The sequence below is a fragment of the Silene latifolia genome, chromosome 11 (assembly GCF_048544455.1).
Source record: "Silene latifolia isolate original U9 population chromosome 11, ASM4854445v1, whole genome shotgun sequence".
NCBI classification, from domain to species: domain Eukaryota; kingdom Viridiplantae; phylum Streptophyta; class Magnoliopsida; order Caryophyllales; family Caryophyllaceae; genus Silene; species Silene latifolia.
In genome coordinates this window covers 198,545,993-198,564,286 of record NC_133536.1, presented here as the reverse complement: position 1 = coordinate 198,564,286, position 18,294 = coordinate 198,545,993, and the positions used below count along the sequence as shown (strand labels likewise).

At 36.2% G+C, this 18,294-nt stretch overlaps 1 protein-coding gene across 1 annotated transcript; it reads left to right on the top strand.

The window, feature by feature from the left end:
- The first annotated feature begins 10,215 nt into the window (after positions 1–10,215).
- Positions 10,216–11,673, top strand: LOC141614629 (uncharacterized). Its single transcript, XM_074433375.1, has 2 exons — positions 10,216–11,196; positions 11,344–11,673. Exons 1-2 carry the CDS (start codon positions 10,216–10,218, stop codon positions 11,671–11,673), a joined length of 1,311 nt encoding a protein of 436 aa, XP_074289476.1.
- Positions 11,674–18,294: the final 6,621 nt, after the last annotated feature.

Sequence of the window (18,294 nt, the reverse complement as noted above, 5' to 3'; positions counted from 1 at the left end):
TCGATGTTCATAGTGACGAGGTCGTCTTTATTGGATATTCGGATCATAACATGGCCTATAAAGTGCACAATAAAAGAACCATTAAAATGGAAGAAAACATTCATTTCATATTTGATGAATCTAGTCCTTTTTGTGTCTTATGAACAGGTTGAAGAAGATTAAGATGATGATTTCGAGATTGGGATGATTTGTTAAGATATGGATCAAGTGGTGGAAGAGGCTGAGCAACAGTTGGAGCCACTGTTGCCTGAGGATGATATCCAAAATTCAGGGGGAACTAATCGTCCTCCAACACAAGAAGATACTAGCTCATCCAGGGGGAATGTGGATGGTGAAGAACAGCCCAACCAAATAATGAACGAATCACAATCATCCCCTTCAAATAATCCCCATGCAACAGTCACCTCGACTGTTACACAAGAACAAACCGATTCCTCAAACCCACTTATTCGAAAAAGGAAAAATGGAAACACCAAAGCTCACCCTCTCTCAAATCTAACCAGTAATCTAAATTTTGGAATGAAAACCAAATCCTCACTCCAAAACTTTTGTGCCTTCAATGCATTCCTCTCTCAAATTGAACTTGTCAATGTCACAGTAGCACTCACTGTTGCATACTGGGTGACAACCATGAAAGAGGAATTAAATCAAAGGAATGAGGTATGACATCTTACCCCTAGGCCAGTGTAATGTAATTGGTACAACATTGGTCTTTCGCAATAAGCTTGCTGATTTTAGCGAAATCGTATGGAACAAAGCTAAACTAGTGGTGCAAAGTTTTAACCAATAAGAGGGATTCGATTATGATAAAACCTTTGCACCGCTAGCTAGGCTTGAAGCCATACGTATGCTTATAGCTTTTGCATCTCATGTTGACAAAACCTTTTTCAAATGAATGTAAAAACTGATTTCCTAAATGGATATCTTGAAGAAGAGATTTTTGTCGAACAATCACCGGGCTTTATAAATAATGAGTTCCCTAACCACGTTTTAAAACTTAATAAAACACTTTATGGTTTAAAACAGGCTCATGAGCCTGATATGATAAGCTTTCAAAGTTCTTATTTGGAAAATGTTGTTTACGTGGTTTGGTTGAAAAGACATTATTTATCAAGTCACAGTGCGAGGAATTGTTGCTTGTGCAAGGATATGTCAATGACATTATTTTTAGTGCAACAAATGGCGTCCTTTTTAAATACTTTTTTGGATCTAATAACTTCTGATTTTGATGACCATGATGAGAGAACTTGGATTTTTCCTTGGTCTTCAAATCAAACAAAGTGAGAAAGGTACAATGATTCATCAACAAAAGTGTTTGAAGGAAATGCTAAGTATGTTTGAGTTGACTAATGTTAAACCTCTCGCTACACCAATGATTTCTAACATCAATCCTGACAAAGACGAAAATGGTAAGAGTGTTAGTGAAATCATGTATCGAGGTATGATCGGTTCCTTACTTTACTTAACCGCTAGTCGACCCGACATACAATTTAGTGTGTGTGCTTGTGCCCGTTTCCAACCAAATCCTAAAGAATCTCATTTCAAAGCCGTCAAACGGATTTTTAGGTATTTGATTGGAACACAAAGGCTATATCTTTGGTACCCAACTCACTACGAACTTGATCATGTAGGTTTTTCGGATGCGGACTATGCCGGTGATACATTGGATAGGAAAAGCACTTCGGGCATTGCTACTTTCCTAGGGCCGTGTCTCATTTCATGGGCTTCTAAGAAGCAAAACACTGTTGCATTGTCCACGGCCGAAAGTGAATATGTGAGTGCCGCTCTATGTTGTGCACAAATTCTTTGGGTACGTCAACAATTGCATGATTATGGCCTTATTTTCGAGACTACCCCTATATTTTGTGACAACACTAGTGCAATTAATACCTCAAAGAATCCAATACAACATTCTAAAACTTAACATATCGACATAAGACATGGTGTTTACATGATCAAGTTTTACAAAGGAATATTTGTCTTAGTTTTTGTAGAACGGAAAATCAATTAGCGGACATTTTTACAAAACCGTTTGAAAGAGAACAATTCGTAAAACTTCGGTTGGAAATTGGTTTATTGGGTGATATGTGAGTAATATTATTTTATTTTCCTTAATGATTGACTAAAGATGAGGACATACATGTGATTACCCTAATTGTTAATTAGTTTACTTCATACAAAAATAAGGTTCGAAAAATATGAATAATTATACTTGCATTTGAATTGTTATTGCATTGAACCACTCAACCCACATTCAAAAATCAAACCTCTCTACCTCTCTCATGTCACTAAAACCGTCCGAATCAACACTTCAAAAAAAACAGCCTCCAAAACCCTCATACGACCGAGACTTCAAAATCTTCAAGATACTTATGACCCAAAGAAAAGAGAAAATTCAAAGAAACAAATGCCTTCTCCCATTAAATCCGCTGCCACAAATGAAATGTTGGGAAGCTCATATGTCGAATTACCCATTTCCTCTAAGAAATCCAAGGTTATTTCTCCTCCCAAAGCTGATGCCACAGCATGTGTCACTGTGACACGAAAGAAACCACAACTCTAATTGAGGAAGATGACCAGAATATTGGGGTTGAAAATGAAGATGAAATTTATGAAGATGTTGGTAATTTGAATGAAGATAGTATGTTTAATAATAGTCTTGACCCATTGCCCTTACCACATGCTACAAATGAGAAAATCTTTGAAATCCTTAATGATGACTTGGAAAAAAACTAACATGATAAGCTCATTGTCACCAAGCGTTTTCCAAAAAAAAAAAAAATGGAAGAAGAAGATTTATGCCGCTGTCAAGGTGAATGTTGCATCTATACCTAATCCGCAATCATTCATCACCAACTCTTTTCCTAATCCTTGAAACTTGGGTAAGATTCTTGTAGCCATTACTCAATTGGTTAGTGAGAAAATTCGAACTTGAAATGAAGAATTTTTGGTACTTATTCAAACTTTGAGGGGAAAAGCTCCAAGAAAATTGATGATGCCTTGCTTAACTCCATTTCTAACCCTGTTCTCCATCAACATAACCCATTTTTGCTTAATGTTTTCCACATTCTTTTGCAAACCGTACTTATTTTATTTGTTGAACCTTGCCTTGTTTGTTGTTAAACTATGTCAAACTGTGTTCGTCACTATGTTTTGTCCTCCCTTGATGATGTCAAGAGGGGGAAGTAGTTCAATTATGTCTTATGTGTGACCCCTTAACTCTTAGGCTTGCGTTCACCGTAATATGTCTTGCGACCTTGGTTAGATGTTCTACTTAGACTAAGTATATTGACTCTTTCATGCCTTGATCATGTCTTGTATGTTTTATGTTGAATGCTTAAAGATCGGCTAACCATAGGTTAAGGGGGAACTTCACACATTATTAAAATTTGCCATCATCAAAGGGGGAATTTGTTAGAACACACTTGATTGATGATGCCAAGTTTCATTGTTATTTAATTGTTTGCTTCTTAGTTATAATGTTTAGTTTTGAAGCATTCAATGAATTTCCAAAGATGATTCAAGAATGATCAAGATAAAGTTATGATAAGAAATCCCTTAGCCTTAGTCAAATGTTGTAAACGATTATAAATGCTTAGTGATTGAAGCAATCAAATTGGCTCTCGAAGACGACTTAACATGATCAAGATGAAGTCAACAAGAAGTCAAGACAATGATATGATCCTAGCATTAAGTCGAAAAATGTAAGAGTAAGTGTAACATTCTCATTTACGTCAAGTGGCTGCAAAACCATGCAACAGTGCACTGCACTGTGGTTTCTGATACTACCGTATGGAGGGACTTTTATTCGAAATATTTAAGTATCAAAATCTTTACAAATTTCATATTCTAAAAGATTTTACATTTGAATTATCCCAGTTTGAAAACAAATCTGAAAAAATCAATTTGCAAAACTCACATGTGACTCCTCTAAAGTTGTGCATCTAATTTTACATGAATGGAAAGTTGATTTAGTCAAGTACTAAAGCACTCTTCCATTTGTGGTAAGTTGTCACTTGTCAAATGTGTTGAAGTTTTAAATCTGAAATTTTAAGTCATAAATCCACATTGATTAATCCTCTAGATTTGTGCATTTACCTTTTACTAAAATGGTAAGTTGAACTTGTCAAAGTTTTAAAGCTAGAAATGCTTTTTGCCATTTTGGTAAAATGTCACATGTTGAGTGTTTTGGGAAGAGTTTTCTGATTTTGATCAATGACTTGTGCTCCAAGCCTATAGCCTAACACTTACAATCACTCAAAGGCTATCTATTTTAATATTGGATTTAATTAACCTAAGTTGTACTACTTAGATGATCAAATCCACTATAAATAGGGTGTCTTTGCATCATTTATTACCCAAGACTTTTATGAGCATTAATTGTTAAAACACTTTGCAAAACATCAGCTCTTGTTCTTCAACTTATTTGCAAAATTATTTTCTATTTTAAAAGTCTTCAAACGTTTTTCAAAAGGGTTGTAAATCTCCATGTACAGTTCGCTGCACTGTGACATAATGAGCTTGTTCCATGATTCTCGTGTTTAGGTCTTAATTGTGATCTCCATGTTCATTAAGTGAACGATTGAGATTCAAAGACTCTGTAAACCTGTGAGACAGAACTTAAGTCTTAAAGCGGAGTAGCTTTGAGCAAGTGAAAGTCTTGAAGCGGAGTAGCTTCAAGTAAATGCAACCGGAGTAGGTTGGCGAGTTATTTTAATTGTAAGGGGTTTAGTTGTTTGAGTAAATTTCTAAACAAGCAATAAAATAACGGTTGGACGTAGGCCTCGGAGTAGAGGCTGAACCAATTTTTTAAACATCGTCTTGTTTGTTCATTTACTTTTACGTTTGTTCTCCTTATTTATATATTGTTTATCTCGCAACATGCCGTGTCACGTGTTCAATATCGTGTCTCGGACACTTTGTTGATTCAATCTTGTGAACTTAAAACGATTAAGTATCTCAAGTTTTCAACTTAAAAGAGATTCACTTAAGATTTTCATTGCTAAGAGTATTTAACTTAAAAAGTATTCACTTAATATCTTCATTGTTAAGTTGAACAAAAAATACTCTTTCATTCATACTTTTCTGGTCTGTGCAACAGTCGACTTTACTGTGACATATACTGAGCTGAATTCGTGTGTATATACTTCTAACTCAAATAGTTCTAAGTATAAACACCTATATCATTTAACGTATTGTCCATATCAGTTTAGTCTATTGTCCTAGATTTCAAAGAAGCTTAATTCAAGCTTAAAAATTTTAATTGGACACCTAATTCACCCCCTCCCCCTCTTAGGTGTTCTCGTCCTTGACTCTTCACTACTTTTGTTTTTCGGTATTTCGTCCGAAATTATGCGACTTCTTAGTTTCTTGTAGTGGTCTACTGGTTTCTTACCGCCTTTGCTTAAAAATAAAAATAAAAATTAAAGGGTCGGTCTTACTATATTAAAGTTCGGAGTATATGTATTAGTGTATTTATTCGAGTATATTGACGGTATTGGAATGTACCGATGGAGATAAGGCATATGCGGAATTTGAAAGAAGTTCCCATATATAATCCACACTAACTTAGGACTAGTGTAAAATTGTAGGGACATGTATAGACAGGGGCGTCTAACACCACGTGCAACCACGGGCGGAGGAACCGGGCCTCCGATTTTGGACACCGAATTTATAAGCCTTTTTGATTAAATTCAATACAAAAATCGAAGTATAATACCCTTGTGCATTCGTATTTGGGGTCTCATTTTTTCTCGGTGCACCGGGCCTCCATTTGTTTTAAGACGCCCCTGTGTATAGAAAATATATAAAGTCATTTGAAATTTATAATTATAAAATTATTCAATATTATAGTATAAATGTACACCATTTTACACATAAAAATCAAATACAATGTTGAATTGAGATTCAACATTTATAATACTCCTAACATTCAGACCAAATTAATATATAATTGGTATAATAATCGGTGAAGACGTTTCTCATATCTTAACCCAAGCATTTGTAATTCAATCATTAATGTGCTTATACTCCTGCGTTATTTCATATCGAACTTTGAATGTAAGCGAATCACTCGTCCCATAAGTTAATTAAAAATCATTAATTACAAATATTTTCTTAACTCACGTAAACTTGAAACATCTTTGATGCGTAGGTGGATATTAGCCCCATCCTATCACCCATCATGGGTGGAATATTTGTACCCGTTCCCTTTCGAATAGAAATTCCAAGGGAATAGTCAAGGCACTCATTCCGAATGCTCTACCCATACATTCCCCAATGGAGGCGGGTGTAGTGCGGCACCCATTATACTCGACCAACTAATTATATTTCTATTCCTTATTAACAATCATACTATACATGATCTAAATAATTATAATTATAATTAAAAGCTACACATGTTTGTGAAATTAACTAGTGATCAACCTCCACTGTTGAGCTCATAAAGCTTGGAAAGGAAGAAAACAGAGGTAAATAAAATGCAGTATATTATTGAAGATATTTTGTGTTTATAATTCTGTTAAGTTAGTACTGCAATAGAATGAATGCTTATATACAGATGATTCTAAACTAACACAAATACTAACTAACTATGTTGCCAAGTCAGCAATCCGTGTGCTCATTCATGATTGGCAGCTTGAGTGTCTTTATTATTTCCACACACCCCCTTCAAGCTGCAACCACCAAGAAATTGTAAACCTAGACTTTCTGATAAGTAAGCATGTTGTTGTCCTCCAAGAGGCTTAGTCATTAGGTCTGCAACCTGCATACTGGACCTCACATGCTCAGGTGTAAGAAGTCCTTATATCCTTTCCCTGAAATAATGACAATCTATGCCCAAATGCTTTGTTCTCTCATGGAACACAAGATTGATGGCAATATGTTCTGCTGCCTTATTATCACAATAAAATCTGATAGGTGTAGGTACTTCAAGATTTAAATCCCTTAACAATATTTCCATCCAAACCACCTCACTTGCTATATAGGACATACACCTATATTCAGCTTCTGTTGAACATTTGCTCACTATTTTTTGTTTTTTTTGTTTTCCAAGATACTTAGGAGTCCCCAAGAAGTACACAGTATCCTGACAAGGATCTACAGCTGAAGGCACATTGCCCCTAGTCAGCATCAGAAAATGCTGATAAATTCAAAGTGCTATTAGCTGAGTAGAAAAGTCCTGCATTTGCAGATGGTTTTAGGTACCTTACTACATGTAAGGCTACCTGTAGATGTGGAACTCTGGGTTGGGTCAAGAACTGAGATAAATGCAAGAGATATCAAGTCTTGTAAGGTACAAATATAAGAGTACGTCTCTCAAATAACCTTCTATATTTTTCTGGATCAGGCAAAAGTTCACCTTGATCTGTGGACAACTTCAGTCCTCTTGGCAAAGGAAATGAAGTAGGTGAGCAATTCTCCATTTTCAGATCTTTAATTATATCAGTGATGTACTTTCTCTGGTTTAATAAAATTCCTGTATAATTTCTTGCCACCTCTAAACCTAGAAAGTATCTCATTAGTCCTATATCCTTTATAGTGAAGGTCCTGTCTAAACTTCTCTTCACCTCCTTTATTTCATCTTCATTGTCTCCTGTGATGATCAAATCAACTACATAAACCAAGATGACAAGAAAACTCCTTGATTGCTCATTCTTCTTGGTAATTAACAAGGAGTAGTCATGCTTTGATTGTATAAAACCTAAGCTTGCTTAGTCACTGAATGTTCCATTGTCTGCTGGCTTGTTTGAGGCAATACAAAGATCTCTTCAATTTACATACTTGGCCCTCAACAACCTTTGTATACCCTCGTGCAGGGGCAGATCCAGGAATCAAATGTACGGTGGGCTAGAAATTTTGCTTACTCATAAATTTTTTTTATTTCGAGACGCTATTTAAAGAGGGTTTAAAATTATTATGCTTCATTTTCTTCATATTCGAGCCAATAATTTTAAATTATGATTTTTGACACTTTATGGACATTATAGTACCCAAGTACCTATATGCTAATTAAGCTTACGTATAACTATAACTATTCTTCTTATTATTCTTCCGATAAATTCTTAAAGTTATAAGTTTCGACGAAATTTTTAGATAATAAGCCCTTCATAAACAAAGGAGAGTAATAAAAGATCGTGACAGAAAATAAAAGTACACGAAAAAAATTCCGTATCTTATAGAAACTACGAGATTATAAAGCTTACATATAACTATTCTTCTTATTATTCTGCCGATAAATTCTTAAAGTTATATGTTCCGACGAAATTTTTAGATAATAAGCCCTTCATAAAAAAAGGAGATTAATAAAAGATCATGACAGGCAATAAAAGTACACAGAAAAAATTCCGTATCTTATAAAACTACGAGTTTATAAAGTATAAAACCCAAAAAAACACAAATTCCAACAAGTAAAAATGGTTAAAATAATTACTGTGTTGGAAATCACAATACTTTGCCACTAAGCCAAGAGCATAATTTTGTTTATTAATTACAATGTTTGCTTATTAATAATTTTTTTCTCAAAAAACAGGTTGGGCTCCAGCCCATATAGCCAATGGGCTGGATCCGCCCCTGCCCTCGTGGAGGCGTCATATAAACCTTCTCATCAATATATCCATGCAAAAATGCATTGTTTATGTCTAGTTGATGCAATGGCCAACCTTTAATAGCAGCAAGAGCTAATAATGTCCTTACTGTAGCAAACTTACCCACAGGGGAGAAAGTGTGTTTATAGTCTTTGTCTTTCCTGATTGTATCCCTTGGCCACAAGCCTTGCCTTGAATCTTTCAATGCTCCCATCAGCTTTGTGCTTGATTTTAATTATAAACCTAATTTGATCCTATTGCTTTCTTATTTGCAGGTAAATAGGTCAATTCCCAAGTATTATTGGCTTCAAGTGCTGCCAGTTCTTTACCTATTACCATAACCCATCTGGCATGTTTCTCTGCTTCAAAGAATGAACCAGGTTCATGCTCTTGGAACACATGACTTAGAGTGCTAACATACTCGGGATCAAACATGGAAAGTTCATTCAGTAACTTTTCTTGGAAAACCATGGAAGCAAATGCTGTGGGTTTAAAGGGTAGTTTGACTGAACAATGATATTCCTTCAATCTGCTTGAAATTTGTCTAGGTCTTTCTGATTTTCTAGGAGCTTCAGCAGGGTTTGAAATATATTGAGTTGTAGTATGTTCTGTGACTGTGTCCCAGTAGTGGTATTTGTGTTTGGTATTATTTGTTAATTTCAAATAATATACAAAATGAAAAAAAAAAGGTCACACTTTGTTGATTTCAAATTTTTTTAAAGAAAAAAAAAGCCATTTGGACCATGTATAACAAGTAACCTCATGCAATTACAAAAAAAATTTGTATGACTAATTTGGCATCAGGTCGAGGAGGATTGCACCAAGCACTGTTGGCGACAAGGACAAACCATGAGCTTTAACGTGATGTCCGTATTTGATATACTCCCTCCCAGTCGTCATAATGTTCCCCTTTGGTAATGGCACGATACTTAAGAAAAGTGAATATAAAAGAATAAAGGACAAAGGTAGGGTTTATTGGTAGGAGAGAGAGAGAAGAATAGTTAGTAGTTAAATAATGTAATGATCTTTGGTAATTGTTCCCTCCAAAAGGTTAACACAAAACTGCACATGCTTAATTAAATTGCTAAACCGTCTTATCTATATTAAGACTAACAACTGATTATAACTAATTATAGTACAAAACTTGGTTGTTTAACAACCATTACATACGGAGACATGCCTCCGTTTACCAATAATACTACGTACAGTATTAATAAAATCAAATTACACATGATTAGTACCTGATTACTAAACAAAATACAGAATTTTTTTTTTTTTTAAAAAAAAAGACGAGAAGTAGGTGATTAGAGGACTTCAGTAATCAGTATGGATTTCTCCTATCTTGGCAGGCAATTAGGTTGTCCTTGAACCAAAAACCAAAGTGTCAAAGTCTTAATCCATCAAAGCAAGTTGCCTCACATATGAAAATTTGGCACCAAATTCAAATTAGGAGCCAAATATCACAAACATTTCAGTTTTGCGCCCAAATTTAGTCTAAAACAGTGTGCAAAGTTCATGGGTATATAATTGGAGAGGCTGAGATCATTTTGCCTCATTTATTTGTGTAGAGCCAAAACAATCCTTTCTAACAAAAACATTGTCACTAAATTCTCAATAAAGACTGCAAAAAATGAAAAAACCAAATCTAGATAACTTGGAAAGAGAAAAAATCTGTCATCTTTTACTAGAAAAAACCAATGATGGAAAACTAAAACATGGGGCAATGAATGAAGTTGCAGCACAGTTTGGCGTATGCAGAAAAACAGTTACCAAACTTTGGAAACAGGCTAAGATGCAACATGCAGCAGGGCATGGGATCAGTGTAAATAGCAAGCTCAAAGGAAGACAAATGCCAAAAAGAAAGGTGTTTGACACGAAAAAATTAGAGAGCATTGAGTTACTAAAGAGGACAACTCAGAAAGGAGTAAGCAAAGGGATGGGTGTTAGTCAATCAACAGTCAGCAGATGGGTCAAGGCAGATCTCATAGATTCACATACAAATGCAATCAAGCCTCTTTTATCAGATAAGAACAAACTTGAACGATTAATTTATTGTCTTTCACACCTTCATTATGATAAACACACAAAACAGTTTATTTTCAAGGATCAAAGTAATGTGATTCACATAGATGAAAAATGGTTTTTTATTACAAAACCAAGTCAAAGGTTTTATGTAGGAAAAAAAGAAAGGAGACCTTTTAGATGTACCCAATCAAAAAGATTCATAACTAAGGTTATGTTTATGTGTGCGGTATCAAGACCTAAATATGGTGAAAATAAAGAAGTAATTTGTGATGGCAAAATTGGTATATGGCCATTTGTAATGGAGGTACCAGCTAAGGGAAAATCAAAAAACAGAACTGCAGGCACATTAGAAACAAAGAATATAGAGTCAATAACTAAGAAAGTAACAAAAGAAATGTTGATTTCTAATGTGCTGCCTGCTATTAAGGCTAAATGGCAGGATAATACTAGTAAGAATGTTCTGATACAGCAAGATAATGCAAGACCCCATATAACTAACATGGATGAGGATTTTAGAAGGCATGCTAATGAAGATGGGTGGAACATTCAACTAACTTGTCAGCCTCCAAATTCTCCAGACTTAAATGTTCTTGATTTGGGGTTTTTCAGAGCCATTTAGGCACTTCAGCAAAAGGAAAAAGCAAACACACTCCAGCAACTTGTTGACAATGTTATGCAAGCTTATGAACAGTTAGAAGCAATTAAACTTAACTATGTGTTCATTACTTTGCAGGCATGTATGATAGAGATAATGCAACTCAAAGGTGGGATTGACTATCCTATACCTCATATGCACAAATCAAAACTAGCAGCACAAGATTTATTACCTGAATATCTAACTGCTAACACAGAACTGGTGAAAAATTGCATACAATATGTAACAAATCTTGGTCATGCAAGTAGTATAAGTGAACTGGTAGATGAAATTAATAGTGCAGAAAATGATTTGGAACTAACAGAGCATGCAGGTTGCAGTAATGACCCAACAGGCCAAACTGAAGTTGTTGGTAACATTACTGTAAATGAAGGGAACATTAGTGCAGAACCAAGAATGATAGACTGAAGGACAAAATACTCAGCTTTTTGAAGATAGGCAGATGAATGCATTCAGAGTAAACAACAAGGAATGATAAATCAGAATCAGGCAAGTCAACTTTTTGAAGACAACAAACTGAATGCAATCAGAGTACAAGCATGTAGAGCAGAAAAACAGATGTATGCAGACATGCAATTTATGTACCCTTTTGAACTTTGCACAAGTTTTTAAATCCTTTTGGGCAGTTGATGTAAACTGAAGTAGTTAAATGGCAAATGTGCTATGGCAGTAAAACTTCAACATCATTGAGTTTTAAGTTAAGATAACCACAGATCACAATCCATGCGTAGCGTGCATCACAATTTTTTATGGTGGCGTAATGCATGGATTGTCATCATTTAGCTCTCAAATTATCATTGAGCATCGAAAAAAAGGAGTTAATCTAATCCATAACAGTTTATTAACATCATTAGTCCATTAAACCAAATTTAAAAGATAAAAATAATAAATCAGGAGAAGAATGAGTGATAAAATTAGACCTCCCATCGTATTCGCCTTCCAAATCAGGCAGAAACATACTCGAAAACTGAGAATCAGGGACAAACGTATCAAGTTCCCCATAGGTGTCAGGAACAATATCACAAGAGTCGAAAATGGGTTGACTGTAACCACCAACATCAACAAAATCCTCATGCATGACTTCATCTCCCTTCACACCCTCGTCATCCTCACTTTCAATGGCAAACATAGGATCAATTTTCGCCATCTGAGTCAAAACCAAACGACGGTACTCCGGGCTTTCACGCCTTTCCCTCAAAATCTTCATCCTTCTCTCAACATCAACACTCATAAAGGATGCCATCACTTCCCACCCTTTCTCAAACTCAGTCTTCCTCTTCTGACCCCCACAATCATCATCAATCTCAACAACATCAACGGAGTTGTTGAACAAACAAGGACCGTCATCAAAATCATCATCAACATACCTCAGATCTGGAGCACAGTTGAAAAAAAATTCAAATTTATGGCGATTTAGATAAAAATCCATTGACATATTGAATTATTGAGAGACGATTTTAATTGTAGATCAGAAGGGAGGATAAAAGATGAGAAACGAAGGATTTTAATGGAGATTGACAGAGAAGTAGATAGAGAAAGGGAAAAGAGAGTGGCGGAAGAGAGTGGCGGAAGAGAGAGAGGGTGAGATTAGGGTTTAGGTGATTAGGGCCTTAAATATGGCGGGTACAATTAGGGTTAGGGATAAATGGGCTGGATTAGTTAATGGGTTAGTATTAGTGTTAATTGGGTGGGTTAATAAGGTGGGTTAGTGTTTGGGTTAGGAAATAAAGTGTAGGTATAAAGTGTAAATATAAGAAAGAAGTAAGGATAGAATGGTAATTGTATAGATGAAAAAGTTACTAAAAAAGGAAAGGGGAACATTATCTGAATAATCCGTTTCAGGAAAGAGGGAACATTATAGCGACTAGGAGGGAGTATTAGTGAAATAAAGGAGCGCGCGGCTAGAGACGAAAGAGAGAATAAGGGTTTGAGAATAAGGGTATAAGCTCAATTAAATAATTCTAAAGCTCGATTTTTTTCTATACAACTGGTTGTATAATTTATTAATTGATTAGTAATAGTTGAGTTCTAAAAACGAGAAAATTTATAATAGATTGTTTGGGTAATGAGATAGGTATTGATTGCAATTTGTATTGTAGACCAGGTATAATGGGCTGGGTGATTTTCTCTGATTTGATGCTACCGACTACGGAGTAGACGGTTAAAGATTGGTCGATCCGATAAGGCTGACCCGGGACCCGAAAATGATTTGAAGTCAATCGAAAGTGTCTAAAGACCCGAAGTTACCCGACTTGAGAGTGAAGCAGAATGACCCGATTGACCGAAATGACTTAATTATGTCAAAGTCATGACTCGAAATGACTTAATTATGCCAAAACCATGACCCAAAATGACCCAATCGACCAAGATTGACCCGACTCGAAGGTGACCCGATAAGTTGTTGGCTCGAAAATGACCCGATCCTAAAGACCGATTTGTCAGGTCCACTATTAAGTATTGACAACTCCTCAAATTTGAGTTGTCTAATAGGGAGTTGTATATTGTCGAGTCTTTTTTGTTTCAATGGAAATTGTTTTGTATCCATTTATAAATTTTCCTTTACACAAAATGTAATAGTTAAATTTAATATTATCATTTTTAAATGTACAACTCTATATAAATTCTTTTACATAAATTAATTATAATTCATTGTTTTTTTTTCAAAACCTTATAGCATAAACACAATAAAATTGTATACGGCAGAATTATGCTTTAATTTTATGTTTTAAAAAGCGAAGTAAATTGATCCTTCAAGGCATAGGAATGCAATGTAACATCTAATCGGCGGGTAAACGAGAAATCGCTACATGATGAGGCGGGTAAATAGGTACCTAGAAGAAAGTGGTGGGCACATTTGTTATGTCCTAAATACGAAGCGGATTGATATTAAATATCTTACTGATCCCCACTTATGTAAAGAGGTACGACTACGCATTTTACTTTTGCGGGCGCAAGTACGAACGCTTTACATTTTATTTTTTACAAAAATATTATTAATTAAATTTCAAAACAAAAGGCATAATTAATTTAAAATTATAGTGTTGTATAGTTCTAATATATGACAAGAACAGAAGGTATGATAAATCTGTATCTTAAGTTAGCACCTATCTTTCAAGCCCAATTTCACTCATGAGTCATGAACAACTTTTTTTTTTTTTTTTTTTTTGATTTCCAGGGTCACGATTAAGCGAGACAATAAACTTTTGATTTGCAATAGTGAAAAGTGTACATCGAAGTTGGTTATAAAAAACATCGAATATTTTTTATTTTATTATATTTATTTAAACATCATATTAGTAACTTTTGATAAAAAAAACCCCTACATATCCAATTTCCTATTATCTTCCCTCTTTCCTTTTTCACACAAGTTTGATTATCTTCCCTCTTTCCTTTTTTGGTAAGTTTCATTCATCTTTTATTAATTTCTCTCTCCTAAAAAATCAACAACTCTCATTACTTTATCTATTCTTTATTCATCATTTATTCTTTATTATTTTCTCTCAGCTATAAATTTCACAACTTATAATACTTTTGTTAGGCCCACTTTAGCCTGGTCTGACTCTAACTTGGCCTGACCTTACTAGGCTGATTGAGACAACCAGAGACCGGACAAATCTAACCACTATTCGGTAGATGAAGAGTATTACAGGATAAGTAGGCTACTAAATCCCAGAAGAAAAGCCTGATGGTAAGCACGAAATAGCCTGGCAGCACACCTAAGCAGACTGGATTAAGCTAAAGAGCAGCAAAACGGTTATATGAAGATAAATGCTCATGTCCTATTCTCAAGGAAGACCAAGTCTAAACTATAAGACTATAACATCTCCATGAATCAAGACGTGCAAAAAGGAATTAAGTTAAAGAATAGTTAGAGGAGAACGAGTCAACCGGATTAATAGGGAATGTGCCCTATTAATCCGGTAACAACTCCGACAATAGAGAAGGACGTTGAGATCAATACAACGTTAGTATTTTTAGAACTATAAATATTGTAATCTGACACTTTGTAAGACGATTCATTATTTATTGGTTATTCACACTTTAATTCTCATCCCTTCTTGAATATTCAGTGATATACACAAATTATTACTTAGCTTTCCAGAGTAATACGGGCAACATTCTTATATATAACTCTTTCTTATTATTTATATTGTTATTCTATACCTATTGAACTAGATACCCTAATTATTCAAGCCGGATCCTATTCAGGGAAAATCCTGCTAAAACAATTGGCGCCCAGCGTGGGGCATCTAGTTCTTTAATCAAAAAAAAAAATCCTTTTACCATTCTCCATTTAATATTCACATACAAAAATGGTGGAACTCACCTCAGAACAACAATTAGCGGCTGCCCTGGCCAAGATCAAAGAATTGGAGACAATTCAAGAGAAGGCACCAAGCGTAAGGTAAAAATCGAGGGTGAAAGAATCTGAGTCTAGCCTGAGGAAAAAATTGGAAAATCAGGCTTCAGGCTCCAAGACCAGATTCGAACCAGGAACCCCATTCTCATCCATTATCAAAAATATTGACTTTTCCAATTTTGGAACTCCGTAGAAGGATACATTATCCGGTACCCAAATCATTTCCAATGATGAAACGAACAAAATCAAGCAAAGAATAATGATGGCTATGCTTCAGAAATCCAAAAACTCCACAACAAAATAGAAAATATACGGAGTGCCGGACACTCGTGGTGAAGTAGAAGTTGATAGCTTTGCAGATTCACCCTTTGCAGATGAAATTGCAAAGATTGATCTCCCCAAGAAATTTACCGTCCCATCCATGAGAACTTATGATGGGACCTCTGATTCACAAAATCACGTTGCCATATTCAAACAGAAGATGTTGGCTGCCTCAATACCCAGTGAACTCAGGCAGGTCTGCATGTGTAAAGGCTTTGGTACAACCCTAACCGGAGCAGCATTACAATGGTTCATTAATCTCCCAAATGGAGGTATCAAGAATTTTGCAGAATTGATCAATGCCTTCAATCAACAATTCGCAAGCAGTAGAGACATGGCCAAGAGACCCAGTAACCTGTTCAGGGTAAAACAACTTCCTGAAAAATTTCTCAAAGAATTCCTGGCAAGATTTGTCAAAGAGAAGGTAGCCATTCCCAGGTGTGACGAAGAAACAGCAGTAGAAGCCTTGTGCAAGGAGTCCTGCTTGACAGTGACATCTATGCACACTTAACCAAGAAAGCATGCCCAACCTTTGCCGCTGTTCAATCCATCGCCTTAGAGCATGTCAGATTGGAGGAAGATCTCAACTTCAGGACAAACTCATCCGGAGGAAAGCAAGGCTATGGACACACTAACAGGAAAAGCTCCTACCAGAAAGGAGGCAATACCAGATCAGCACCCTATTCCAGGCCTGAACGATCTGAAGTCAACATGACACAAGAACACAAAGGTAACTTTTCTACCCTACCAACTATTCCTGAATATAACTTCTCTATAAATACTGCAGGGTTAATGAAACGCCTGGAAAGCTTGGGAGATACGGTCAAATAGCCTAAAAAATCCGACAACCCCAGGAAAGATCCAACGAGATGGTGTGACTTTCATCAGGACATCGGGCACACCACAAAAGAATGCATCCAACTCAGGAAACAAGTGGCATACCTCCTAAAGAAAGGCTATCTGAAGGACTTAATCCAGCAGCCAAAGAACAAAGATGAAGGACAAAACAAGAGAGATTCAGGGAGCGGCAGAGATCCTCCTCCTCCTCCCCCCCATCTATGAAGTCAAGTTCATAAATGGAGGATCATAAATCTGTGGTCTGACCAGCTCGGCTGCCAAAAGAATATCCAGGGAGTCTAGACTTCAGCCCCCTCTTAGACCTAAGTCATTTCCTGCTATTACTTTTGATGACTCAGACTTGCAGGGAATATCAGATCTACACCATGATGACTTGGTAATTACCATGCAAATTGGCACAGCTAAGGTATCAAGAATCCTGATAGACGGAGGCAGTTCAATCAGTTTGGTGATGCTTGACGTCCTCAAAGCTATGAAGATAGATGAAGGAAAGATCATCAAGAAATCCAACGTCCTGGTTGGGTTCAACGGAGAAACGAAGAACACCCTGGGAGAAATTAGCCTGCCAACCTATGTGGAAGGCGTGGCTTCATATGAAAGATTCGGGGTAATGGATTGTCTATCTTCATATAACGTAATCCTGGGCAGACCATGGATCCACAACATCAAAGCAATCCCATCAACATACCATCAATGTGTGAAAATACCAACCGAATGGGGGATAACCACCATCAGGGGAGAACAAAGGACGGCTCAGGAATGCTACACCCAGGCTTTGAAACCCTCAAAGTTAGGTAAGTCCCTTGCATAGCAATTAAAGTCACCTGTCAGGGAAGAATATATTGCACAATCACAGATGGAAACAGGAGAGGTCATTTTGGACCCAGAATTCCCTGACAGGAAGGTACTTGTAGGGTCAGATGCACGGACTCGGTCGGACCCGATCCGGTCGCCTTTCTCAAAACTAAAATGTCTGTTTTGCTTGGTCACATTTTGATATGACTGGTATAGATGCTAATATTATAACCCATAAGCTAAATATTGATAAATCATTTAAGCCTGTACAGCAAAAGAGAAGAAAATTTGCTGCAGAGAGGCATGAAATCATCAACCAAGAAGTTAACAAGCTACTGCACATGGGAATGATCGGGGAAGTAATGTACCCGACGACGGCTTGCAAATGTAGTAGTCGTCCAAAAGAAAAACGGCAAATGGAGAGTATGTGTAGACTACACCGACCTAAACAAGGCCTGCCCCAAAGATCCATTCCCCCTGCCACACATCGATGCAATGGTGGATGCCTGCTGCAGCCACGAGATTTTAACATTCATGGATGCCTCCAGTGGATTCAACCAAATAAAGATGCACCCTGCAGATCGGAAAGTACTGACTTTCATCACCGAAAGAGGAATATCTTGTTATCTTTGCTATGCCCTTTGGATTAAAGAATGCGGTGCAACCTATCAAAGGTTAGTCAACATGATGTTCAA